This window comes from Neolamprologus multifasciatus, chromosome 19 (genome assembly GCF_963576455.1).
Source record: "Neolamprologus multifasciatus chromosome 19, fNeoMul1.2, whole genome shotgun sequence".
In the NCBI taxonomy this organism is placed as follows: domain Eukaryota; kingdom Metazoa; phylum Chordata; class Actinopteri; order Cichliformes; family Cichlidae; genus Neolamprologus; species Neolamprologus multifasciatus.
Window position 1 is genome coordinate 134,311 of NC_140457.1, and position 12,305 is coordinate 146,615.

Here is a 12,305-nt window from a genome sequence, read left to right on the forward strand (position 1 = left end):
AGGAAGAACACTCGGGCTGAGGCCCCGCTCGGCAGTCACAGCGAAGCGCCGCAGTAGCCTGAGTCAGAATAAAGATGAGCAGCGAGGCATCCACGCTGGCCAAACTGTGAGTCTCCATAAATCATCAGGATTGACGCTGGACGCCTGCTGAGATGTGGGGGCAGGCGGGGGGGAATCAGGATTTTTGTTTGATTTCAGTTTTCTTGGTGGAAATAAAAACTAATTTCCTGTGATTTTACTTCATTAAACCCTGTGTGTGTGTGTGTGTGTGTGTGTGTGTGTGTGTGTGTGTGTGTGTGTGTGTGTGTGTGTGTCAGTCTGTGTGTCTCTGTGGGGTCCCGGGTATTACAGCCTCAAAGTGGGGACGTTTTGTTTCTCTCGTGGGCTCGGAGCTGGTCTCAGTGCTGGTCCTGAGCAGCCTGAAGGCTCACAGCTGGATTTCTGAGCCCGGCAGGCTGACAGATGTGTGTCAGATGGTTCTTCATCGGTTTGTTGGTCAACGGGATTAGCAGGACGTCAGAAGAAGATTGACCTTTGACGTGTTGGTCACATTCTGTGTTGTGTTACAGTTTCTGTTTATTCTCTATTATTGGTGGTTTTTCTCAGGGTCTCCGTGCTGATGTGATGCCGTCACAGGAGAGATATTTAGTTATTGTTCAGTTTGCAGCCAATCAAAAAGCTGCACTTCAACCTCTGAACCAGGCATGTTCAGTCTGATGTATTAGTACCTCTGAGGAGGTGCTATAGCATAGAAGTAAAACAAGCAGTTGGATTTCTTTCATGTTGTGTTGCCTGTTGTTAGCAATCCTGTCAGATCACGGGCGTCCCAGCGTGAGGACGGGTTTCAAAGATCCAGACAGCGATTCCTTCTGATTTCCTCAGACTGAAACATTTATGCTTCAAGTCTCCTGATCAGACGCCGCCAACCTCAGCAGTGCAGACCGGTTAGATAAAACAGATCTCAGCAGGTCAAAGGTCAGGCCTGTGTTTGTGTACCTGGTTTCTTCGCTGATGGCCCAAACTGGAGCTGGGTTTAAAAATCGATTTTAGTTTCATTGATTCATTAACTCCTGAGTCAATTTTAAATATAAAGCATTTTATCAGGAACGGCAGTGTCAGCTTAGAGCTCAAAAAACTTTCAACAACCACCAAACAGCTGAACCAGTAAATAACAGCAGGTGAACAGATCCTGCACAAAGACGTAAACAGAGCGTGGATCGGTCACCTGACGACAGCTCACAGATCCAGAAGCTGCAGGTTTCGTCTCTCTGACCAAAACTGACTGAACCAGCAGCAAAAGAAGATCCAGCTACGCTTCACGTGTGAGAAACATCGTCATCTGTGGCTGTTACTTCCTGCACAGCTCTCTGTGCACTCAGAGACCAGTTTACCATCAGATCTCTGTTTTTCTTATCACGCACCAGTCTGCTGTTGTGTTCAGTGCTGCCTCTGACAGCCTGTAATCACCTCTGTGACTCTGCTTCACTTCAGCAGCGTCAGGTCATGTTCACATGTTGATTCGTTTATTTTCAGGTGCTATAAAAATCCAGGCCAGGAAAATCTGCTTCATGTTTTATCCTCAGTCACTTGGACACAAAGGCCTCTGCTGTGCTGCTCTGATCGAGTCTCACGTGTCAGCACTGATCAATGAAGCTGAATCCAGGTTATAGAAACAGCGAGGACACCCAGCAATAAGTGATATGTTGCTGTGTGAGGTTGTACTGACTTATTTTTAAAACCTGCTGAGAGTCAGATTATTTTTTTCTGTGTATAAAAAAGTGAGACGGGGTGTGCTTCCTTCTTTTCCCGTCGGACGTGTTTGTGCCTTCGATGTCATATTGTGTGACGTCGTGTGTCGGCTCTGTCACCGTGAGGTTTGAGAGATGTTGTCGCTGATGTCGGCGTCTGAGATTCAGGAATGGTTTCTGCAGACTCTCGGACAGGTGCAGCGGCGTCTGTGACCGCTCATCAGCGGTTTCAGACGGTGCTCATCACTAAGATATTCTCAGATATTAACACTGTATGTGTTGTATTCCTGTTTTCCTTTCATTCAGTTTTATGGGTTTATATGAGCTGAACCATAGATGGAAGTTTTAGGACGTCCTGCTCCAGCATGGAGAACTAAAGTTTCAGCAGTGAAGCGGTCGAGATGAAGTCAGAAATATCAGCACGAGGATCAGAGAACTGCTGAAGGTCCTGATGACGATGCTGTTGGTTCCTCTCTTCTGTTTTTAAAGTGCTCTGTTTCTAATTTGGTATGAACTTTGACCTCTGACCAGTGATGGGGATAACAGCGTTACAAGTAACGGCGTTACTTTTTTCAGTAACGAGTAATCTAATTACCATTTCTATCGTTACAACGCCGTTACCGTTGCTAACAACAAAATGCGGTCGCGTTACTATTTTTCACCAAACAGACGTTGAAGCTGTGTTCAGCTTACAGCAGCTTATATCAGCCGCAGGAAGTAGCTGTGAGTAATCTGGACGCTGCAGCTTGAAGCAGCTGCGCTGCCGCGATCACGATCACGATCACTGTCTGGCACGACAGCTGGAGCTCAGGAGGCAAAACAATCGAGTGCTGCTGTTTGACTGAGGAAGAATAAAGCAGTCGTGGTCAATCACATGACCAAGATGACAAAGCAACAAGGTGACATATACCAGTTTATAAACGGTGTTGATGGGCCAGTAAAACCAGTCATGATGAACAATTTATACGCCTGTTTTTCCTCAATAGCTTCACGTTTACTGTCTGAGGACAGCAGCGAGACCGCTCTGCTCAAACAAACAAAACAAAACAAAAATCAGCCGTTCGTGTTGGTGGAAGAATGCACCGTGTCGACCAATCAAAAAATGATATGGCAACATGACGTTTGGTTGTTTAGGAAGATGAGGAAGATTTAGGAGTGACGGCGAGAGAGAGAGAGAGAGAGAGAGCGAGTTTTGAGATGTGAGAGATTTGTGACGTTTAGCGTGTTTGGTGTAGTTAGTGTGTAGTTAGTGTGTAGTTAGTGTGTTGGGTTGTGGATAGTTTTGTGTTGTGTGTCAGAACAATGAGGCGACTGCTGTCTCCAGGTAGAAACAGGAGTGACACACCTGCTGTCAGACCTGCAGGTATCAGGCTGTGATGTTTCCTTTGGAGTGGCACAAATAATCTGTGTGGCGTCTTATTGAAGAACAGCTGATTGTTCTGTAAACAGTTTCAAGTGGTTCAAAAAAGGGTAAAAGGTAAATGGCTGCAAATAACTTTGTTTGCAAAACTTGTGCATATGATTTTAAAACTGACAAATATTTCCATTTAAAGTTATGAAATATGATTCATTAAACATGTTTGTGGTTGTTTCAGTAAAAAATAACTTTTTCTACCCAGATTTTATGTTTTTTGTCTGATTCTAGATCGATGTTGTTAATACAGTCAGAATGAAAACATGACTGTAAATTCAGACACGTGAGGCTGTGCTGATGAGACCAAACACGGTTAATAAACAGTTTTTAAGGTGAAATGTGGAGGAAACATCAAAGTGGTTAAAATGGCCAATTATACCCTGGACCTCAGAGTTAAACGTTTATTTTAAGTAACACAATAGTTACTTTTCAAGTAATTAATTACTTTTAGAATCTTGTAACTCAGTTACTAACTCGGTTACTTTTTTGAAGAAGTAACTAGTAACTATAATTAATTACTTTTTCAAAGTAACTTGGCCAACAGTGCCTCTGACCCATCTGTTTACCTTTAACCTAGCCCCACTCAGCACCGATCGATATCCCACCGATCGATTATTTATCAGCTGCTTCGCGCTGACGATCACAGCAGGTTTAAAGTTTCAGCCGTCTGAGGATCAATAATCAATAATAATCAATAATACCTGTTGATGTGCTGCAGCTCACGTCACGCCACCATCATCATTTTTATTTAAGTGTTTTTTAGATAAACTGCTGGTTGACGTCTGTTCCCCTCGGTGTTTACAGTGTGTGAACGTGAGGAAGCTCACTGGTCTTCATCACTGTTTTACCTGTTAGACAATTTGTTTTATTTATTATAAAGAATCGTTTTCATATTTCTAAGTTTCTGAAAATATAAAATAAATATATAATAAACCCATTTTTTCCCAGCATGCACTCTGACTGCTCAGTTTAACAGGAACGTCCTCTTCCCCTCTCAGATCTCAGGACTTAGCCCCACCCTCCCCGCCCTCGTTGCGAGCTGATAGCGTCTCTCCTGAGGCCCCACCCCTGATGGATAAGCTGCAGCAGCTGATGAAGGAGAAGCAGAGCGTGGAGGCGGAGCTTCAGCGCTGCCAGGAGGCAGAGCGAGAGGCCACTGAGCAAGTGCGCAGGTCAGAGCCTTCACTTCCTGTTTGTTGCGTTCTCTGTTCTGATTGGCCGCTGCTGCTGAAGACATGTATAATATCTTTGTATGTTCTGCTGCAATCGCCATGACAACAGAATCACTCTCTGATGTCACGCTAAGTCATCAATCAGCTCCGAGTCTACAGGAGAAAACAGCCGTCACCGGCTGCGTGCGTGACCTGCCGCCACAACATTAGGCACGTGGTCCTAATGTTGTGGCGGCTGGTGTTTCGGTTCTGCTCATGAAGCCGCCGCCGTGCCGCAGACGCAGCGTGCCGCAGACGCAGCGTGCCGCAGACGCAGCGTGCCGCAGACGCAGCGTGCCGCAGACGCAGCACGTCGTTGTGTCTGTATCAGTAAATCTGACAGTTAAATTAATCGAATCTGATTTTTTAAGGTTTGAACATCAGTTTTACCCATTTGGTGCATAACTGTAGCTCAATGTTAGAGCGCTCCTCCTCTTCATCGCACAGTGATAAATCACACGCTGCTGCTCAGAAGAAGAACAAAAGCAGAGGAATGAAACTCGGGAGAATCTGCAGCGTAGCTTCAGCCCAGTTTCAGGTCCAGAGGGCCGATTTTACTGCAGACTGAACCGAGAACGGCAGCTTTAAAGACCTGCAGCGTCTCTGCAGACTGTGGGACGGGATTTTTATGATGACAGGAACCAAACTCGGACCTCTGCGGTTCGGCAAGCCTGAAGAAGTTTTTCTGCATGCAGATGCAGCTCTGACGATGGCGAGGTCTTCTCCTCGAGCGTTCAGAGCCGTGCCCGGCTCATTTCTCATGATTTTAGAAACCGTGTCTCTAAAATCATTCGACGGGTGGCGACGCAGTGGTGGCGTTTCATGGTGAGCTGACGTGTCAGTCACGTTTAGGTTTACCTAAAGAATGTCCATCGAACAAAATAAACTTTCTTTTGTTCGATGTCGTCACAGAGAACTGTGCAGCCTGCCAGCGGTGAGCTCTGAAACATCACTTTATGTGTTATTAATAATGAACTGATGGCAGGAATGCCTCGCAGCTGTCAGGAAACATCAGGTGAGCTGCTGTTTGTGGCCCACAGGTGTGACGGGCAGGTGCTGAACCCTCAGAGCTTGCTGGGACAGGTCGGCGAGAATGATGACGCTGTCAGGCTCCCGGCGAGTCTCCGTGTTCACATCGGAGCGTTGCAGCTGCACAAATAAAAGTTCTTCGGACCCTGAAATCCGTTTAAATTAGCAGAGTCTGAGTCGTTGTTCTTCAGCCTGAGGAGATTGTATCTGCGCTGCTCTTCATCAACGCCAGGAGCACGTGACTCTGAGCCGAGAGCCTGAAACAGGCTGACGAGCCGATCGATCGGGAAATAACTGTGCCTGAGGGTCAGAGGTCAGGGGAGGAGACGAGGTCCTAACTCAGCCGTGTGACTCCTAGAGAGAGCCAGATGTTTGATTTCTCCTGACAGATGTTATCCAGGTGCACACCTTGTCACCTGTTCATTGGCTCACTGATCTCTTGTGCAGGTGATCAATAAGCTGGTTGTCTGGACCGGCGAGAGCGCCGTGACCGATCGGTGAAGTTGCCTCGGAAAGTCTCACAGACTCCGGGAGGCGTTCAAAGACCGGTTAAGCGTGTGGGACTAAGGAGATTTGGTGTGATGATTCATATTCAGCAGACGAGGGTGTGCGAGTGTCTGCGGCGAGCCGATGAGGAGAATTAATCCGTCAGATTCCCGCTCCTGCAGGATGGCGCTCCGACGCCGGATAACGTGACTACTTCTTCTGCTGCGGCGCGGCGGCTCATCAGCTGAAGATGAAGGGATGAGATTCATGATGAAAACAGCTTAAGTCGTCCGTCTGCGTCCCGCACTGTCCTCCTGGGCTCAAACCCGTGGCTTTCCGCTCTAATTTGGCTGCCAGCGGGGGGGCGCATGGCGCTGAAGAGCCTCCCAAGTTTCTGAACAGCGGAGAGGAATATTTGCTCTGGGCGGGGGTGGGGGGCATTACAGAGGGAAGTTTAATTTGATTCAGAGAGAGCGAGAGCGAGCGAGCATCGCTGACTGTTGGAAAGTCATTCAGGTCGCCCCCCCCACACACATTTCATCTTCCTCTCACTTTCCTCATCATTTCCTCCCGTTAGTCAGAGCTCAGGTCACAGCATCAGAGCCGTGGCCACAGAGCATTGCCGCCATCATCGAGCTCTTACAAAAGCTCGTCGCAGAACATCAGAGTTCAGCGCCACTAACCGGGAAATCTCTCTCCTCAGGTTGGAGCGTCTGGTCGAGGTGCTGAGGAAGAAGGTTGGAACAGGAAGTGTCCGCGCGGTCATCTGAGGCCTGATGTCCTGATCAGTGAAGACGCAGCAGCTCAGTGACGATGATGATGATGTTTCCTTCTCGTCGTCTTAGCTTCGGCTCTAAAACCCAAAACAGCTTCAAACTTTCCAGAATCATGAATGAAAATTTTCTCTCAGTTTTTGTTGTTCTGACATTTTAAAATCAATCAAATGTTTTTTGTTGTTTAATAAAACAGTAATTTCTGCTTCCTGACGGCTTATTGGTCGATTGGTTGATTGTGGAGTTTCGGAGAGCCCCGCCCCTCCCCCGGGTCTTTAATTGGAGATCAGTGTCTTTTAGTTCCTGTGTTGATTTAAGGTTCTTCCTAAATTCGCCTGTTTTAAACTGAATCTCTGCTCGCTTTCATTTCTGAGGATCACCGTGACAACCGCGATGAAGACGCTCTGACTTCGTGTTCCCAAAACTTCTAATTAAAATTTAACTTTGACAAGTTTCCCGGCTCGGTCACACGGCGCCCTGAGCACGCTCTTCTTCTTCTGTCACGCCATCAAGGTTCCAGGTTCTTTGTTGCCCTTTGTGCATCAACCAGCAGTGGAGGGTGAGCAGAGCGCCCAGCCACAGCGAGCATGTAGACGCCCCCTCTAAAGAGGGGCGGCGGTTTATCCACAGGAGTAATTACATCACACTACCTCAGTATTCTGACCGAGGAGGCGTCCTGCTCCGCCCGCACCATCACCCCACCTCCACCAAACTTTACACCTGGCACGGTGCAGTCGGACCAGCTCCAGACCCAGAGTCTGATCGGTCGATCCAGAGAGCACTGCTCTAGAGTCCAGTGGCGCCGTGCTTTGCTCCGCTGTGTGGCCTGGCTGCAGCTGGTCGCCGTGGAAACCCATTTCGTGAAACTCTCTGCACGCTGTTTTTGAGCTGAAGGCCACGTGAAGTTTGGAGGACTGTAGCGATTAACAGAAAGTCGAGACCTCTGAGCACCGTGAGCTTCTGCTGACCTGCTGGTTTCACGTGGCCGAGCGCGTCGTGGCCGAGCGCGTCGTGGCCGAGCGCGTCGTGGCCGAGCGCGTCGTGCCTGAGCGGCCGTCGCTCCCAGTTTGTTGTAATTCCACTAACTGTGGAATATTTAGCAGGAGGAGGTTTCACGACGGGACTCGCTGCACAGAGATGGTGCTCCAATACGATCCACAAGTGTAAACTGACAGACGTGTGCAGGGATTTGTGTGTCACAGCGGAGGACTCGCGGTTGTGTGCGTGCTCCGATCCACACACAAACACGTGAGCAGTCGGAGCTCATGTCAAACTATTTTACAAACATGTGCGTGCAAACAGGAACAAGTTCATGCGTTGGATCGTTTTCACGTTCAAACACTTTCGCAGCACAAACGTCTAAAGCTACATCAACATGCCTCTGACTCACACACTGAACTTGACATACGTGTGCCCACAAATCACGCTGCATTCATGTCCCAGTGTAAAGGTGGGACATCTGGATTTCCTTATCGTTAATTTGAAACTTCAGCTCCACCTTCAGCTGCTTCTTCCACGCTAAACCTTTTCTACGAGCTGCATGAGTGAAGGTAGGGGAGGGCCCGATTATGTTAAGAGATTTGATTGGACAATACAGTGTGAGTAATAAAAATGAACCTGGCGGCCATCAGTGCATGTGCAGCCGGTGAGCAGCGACCCTTCTGTTAACCCGTCGGATGGTACCAGATTACCGACGCAGCCCTGACACACGATCCATCCAACAGGTCCTGGTCAGAAGGTGATCACAGTGGTGAGTTTTATTAATAGCTTGTATGACTCCCAACATTTAGATCATGCTCGTTCACACTACAAATAAAATGTGACAGCAAACGCGCTCTAGTGTGAACGCTCAAAGCGGCCGCATGCGCAAAAGACGACGTCACACACAACGCGCTCTGTTTAGACCCAGACCAACAGTATGTTTGCTGATGGCCTTAAGATAAAGACTTCGGACTTCACGTTTCCCAATTTTTGCTTTAAGTTATTTTGTTATTTACATAATAATGTAAATAACAAAATAATGATCCTTGTTGCTGTTTTAGAGGAGCGCTGCTTCAAAGGATAGTTTCTGTCAGAATCTGCAGATTATACAGTACAAATAAAATGTTCACGTTTCTCCAACGTTGTCTTCCCAACAGTTTCACTGACATCTACACGGGATGGACAGGAAGCGTTCACGATGTCTTCTCCGGCGCTGATAATCTGCGTCTGTCTCGTGTCTGTGACGTAAAAGACGGATTTAATGCGACATGACCATCAAACAGCAGCTTTCTGAAACATCAGATATGTATCAGATTCAGGACCACATACGAAAGTGACCCAGATCAGATTTGAAAATATCGGATTTGTGACGTTCACACTGTCACACCATGATCGGATAGATGGGTCGCAGAGGGTCACAAAAAATCGGATTTGATGCTTTCGGCTGCAGTGTGAACGTAGCCTAAGGGAGAGGCCAGCCACCCTTCGGAGGAAGGCCCCATCTTATCTTAATGACCTTGTAGTACCATATCACCCTATTAGAGCACTTCGCTCTCGCTCTGCAGGCCTACTTGTTGTTCCTAGAGTATTTAAAAGTAGAATGGGAGGCAGAGCCTTCAGTTTTCAGGCCCCTCTTCTGTGGAACCAGCTTCCAGTTTGGATTCAGGAGACAGACACTATCTCTACTTTCAAGATTAGGCTTCAAACTTTCCTTTTTGCTAAAGCATATAGTTAGGGCTGGACCAGGTGACCCTGAATCCTCCCTTAGTTATGCTGCAATAGACGTAGGCTGCCGGGGATTCCCATGATGCATTGAGTTTTTCCTTTCCAGTCACCTTTCTCACTCACTATGTGTTAACAGACCTCTCTGCATTGAATCATATCTGTTATTAACCTCTGTCTCTCTTCCACAGCATGTCTTTATCCTGTCTTCCTTCTCTCACCCCAACCAATCACAGCAGATGGCCCCGCCCCTCCCTGAGCCTGGTTCTGCTGGAGGTTTCTTCCTGTTAAAAGGGAGTTTTTCCTTCCCACTGTCGCCAAAGTGCTGCTCATAGGGGGTCATATGATTGTTGGGTTTTTCTCTGTATGTATTATTGTAGGATCTACTGTACAATATAAAGCGCCTTGAGGCGACTGCTGTTGTGATTTGGCGCTGTGTAAATAACATTGAACTGAATTTGAGCGCAGTTTTTCTCTTACTGTAGTCATGTTTATTGAGCTAAGGTGCATGAAGCTGTTTGTCAGTCAGACTGGTTCTGTAACTGCAGAGTCCTCGAGCTGACGAGCAATCATACATGTGGGAGCGTTTAATAAAAAAGCAGGTTCTGATTGGGACTCAGGACTGAACAGCTGTGGGAGACGAGGCTCTTGGGTGGTCTGCAGACCTGCAGATGAAATCTGACAGCAGGCGATGAAGAACGAGGTAATGAAAAGCTGCTTCCATCAGACCCGCGGCGCTCGTCTTCTGATTCTGATCTTCTGTGTCCGAAGATAGAATAGAATAGAATAATCCTTTAATTGTCCCACAAGGGGAAATTTGGTTGTAACAGCAGCAAGAAAAACACATACAAACAAACAGGACACAGAACAGAAACACACATTTTTTTTTAACAGAGCACTGTACAGTTATTAAATTAATAAGTCGCCCGACTGGAGATATCGCTAGCGCCGGGATGTCAGGCTAGCGATTGTGCGAGCCCTGCTGTGTGTTTGTTCCAGACTCTGCTATAATAACAGTAACAATAATAATCATCATCATTTACCTTATTTTACATTTACACTCATGAGTTAATGCTTAGTTAACCAAATACACCAAATTTAAACTCATGGTTTAGTTACAGGAGAATGTGCCTGACATGGAGTCCATGCAACTTTGGCTGGGAAGCCCCACACATGCAACATTGATTAATGCCCCACAACAACAGTGACATGTGGAACCTTGCTGTTAAAGAAATCAGTTTAAATAATAATTCATTGTTCACTGCAACTCACTCAATACAGTAAACTTCAGCTCCAATAAGAGTGGGTTATCCCACAGCGCTCCTCAGAGAGATTCAGTAAACATTGCTCTGCAGCGCCTCCTGAAGGCAGCGGTGAGAGCAGCAGTGTGCCTGCCCTCAGTCAGGGGCTAATCCACGCCGGCCGTTTCCTGCAGGACAACTTTCTGCAGAGCTCATAAAAGCTTTAGGGTTAGGGTAGGGGGGGGGGGGGGTCCTGTAAACGGTGGAAACAGAAAAAGTGAACGTACAGCAAACGCCCCCCCCCCCCCCACACACACACACACACACACACTTGTTTTCATATCTTAGTGAGGACATCGAATGGACATACCCTAACCATCAAAAACAAATGCCTAACCATAACCTAACCCAGTGGTTCCCAACTTTTTTCGCTGGGCCCCCCTTTGTTTTACAGAAAAATGTTCGCGCCCCCCCCCCTCGCGCTCGCACACACACACGCACGCACTAACACATCCTCCAACCACCATATTTTGCCCCATTGCGGTTTATTTCGCACCTCAAACATTTAGTAAACAATTAAGCAAATACAGGTAATCTGCAGGTAGTAAGAAAATAAACTACTAACTCACTGCGTCCGCACCTACACGGGTAGTTTTGAACACGCAGCTGTTTTGTCCACGTAAACGGCGTTTCGAATCACCGAAAACTGAGATTTTTTAAAACTCATTTTTTGCGTTTCCGTGTGGACGAGGAATACAGAGTTCGTCACGCAACGTCAAAGGTATGTGCCTTTATTCACGCCACGCTGTGCGCCACGTTATTGTTTACATGAGATGAACTGCAGAATGACAGATAAACAGTATTTTGTCTGTCTGCAGGTTTTACACGCAGTTACTGTCCCTCCATTTACAAAGGCAGAGGCGTCACGGTGTGATTATTTTACATGTAGTTGTTTTTTCCTGTGTAATAATATTCAACATTGATATCAATACATTTTTAAAAAATGCCTCTCTTTGCAAAATGGGTTTAAAAACATAAACAGCTGTGGGATCCTGTTTGTCTGTGATTTGAACAGGGGGAACAAATCATGTCAGGATCAGCCTGATGTTGTTTGTATCCTGTAACTTTACTGTATAAAGACAAACATCTCCAACATGTCAGGAGTAGTTAGTCATTACAACAAGTGTTTGTGAACTAAACATCAAAAATGTGGGATCCTGTTTGTCCGTGATTTGAACAGCCCAGCGCTGCTCCTGACACAAGAAAACCAATCCTGCAGGGAGACCTACCTCTGCACCTGTGCAGGTGAAGCCAAAGGGAAGATTTGCTTCATCATATTTTCTAGTCTTTGTCTCAGAATGAAGTTGGTTTGGAAACATATTCAGCGATGCTTCATCTCCTGCTTTGCGTTTGTGTGGGCGCCGTGCTAGCAGTGTCCAAGCGTTGTGTTGTGTTTTTTTCCCTTTTCATGACGCCCCCCCCCAATGGCTCTGCGCCCCCCCTAGGGGGCGGGCCCCACACTTTGGGAAGGTCTGACCTAACTGACCTGTAACCCTGACACTGAACCTACATTTTGAGCTTCAAGCTCGTGGGGATGAGCGTTTCCCCATGAGTGCTGTTGGTCCTCACAAAGATATGTAAACGTGGTACACACAAATGTGAGTCTGTAAGTCTTACAGACCGACATTACTCTGCCTGTG

At 47.0% G+C, this 12,305-nt stretch overlaps 1 protein-coding gene across 2 annotated transcripts in view; it reads left to right on the plus strand.

The window, feature by feature from the left end:
- mipol1 (mirror-image polydactyly 1) overlaps positions 1-11,596 on the plus strand; it is a 55,814-nt gene extending 44,218 nt beyond the window's left edge. For both annotated transcript variants that reach the window (XM_085143163.1, XM_085143164.1), the window contains exons 13-14: positions 4,161-4,334; positions 6,592-11,596. In XM_085143163.1, the coding sequence (XP_084999289.1) occupies positions 4,161-4,334; positions 6,592-6,658 (241 nt within the window). In that variant the 3' untranslated portion in view covers positions 6,659-11,596. The remainder of the gene's footprint in view (positions 1-4,160; positions 4,335-6,591) is intronic.
- Positions 11,597-12,305: the final 709 nt, after the last annotated feature.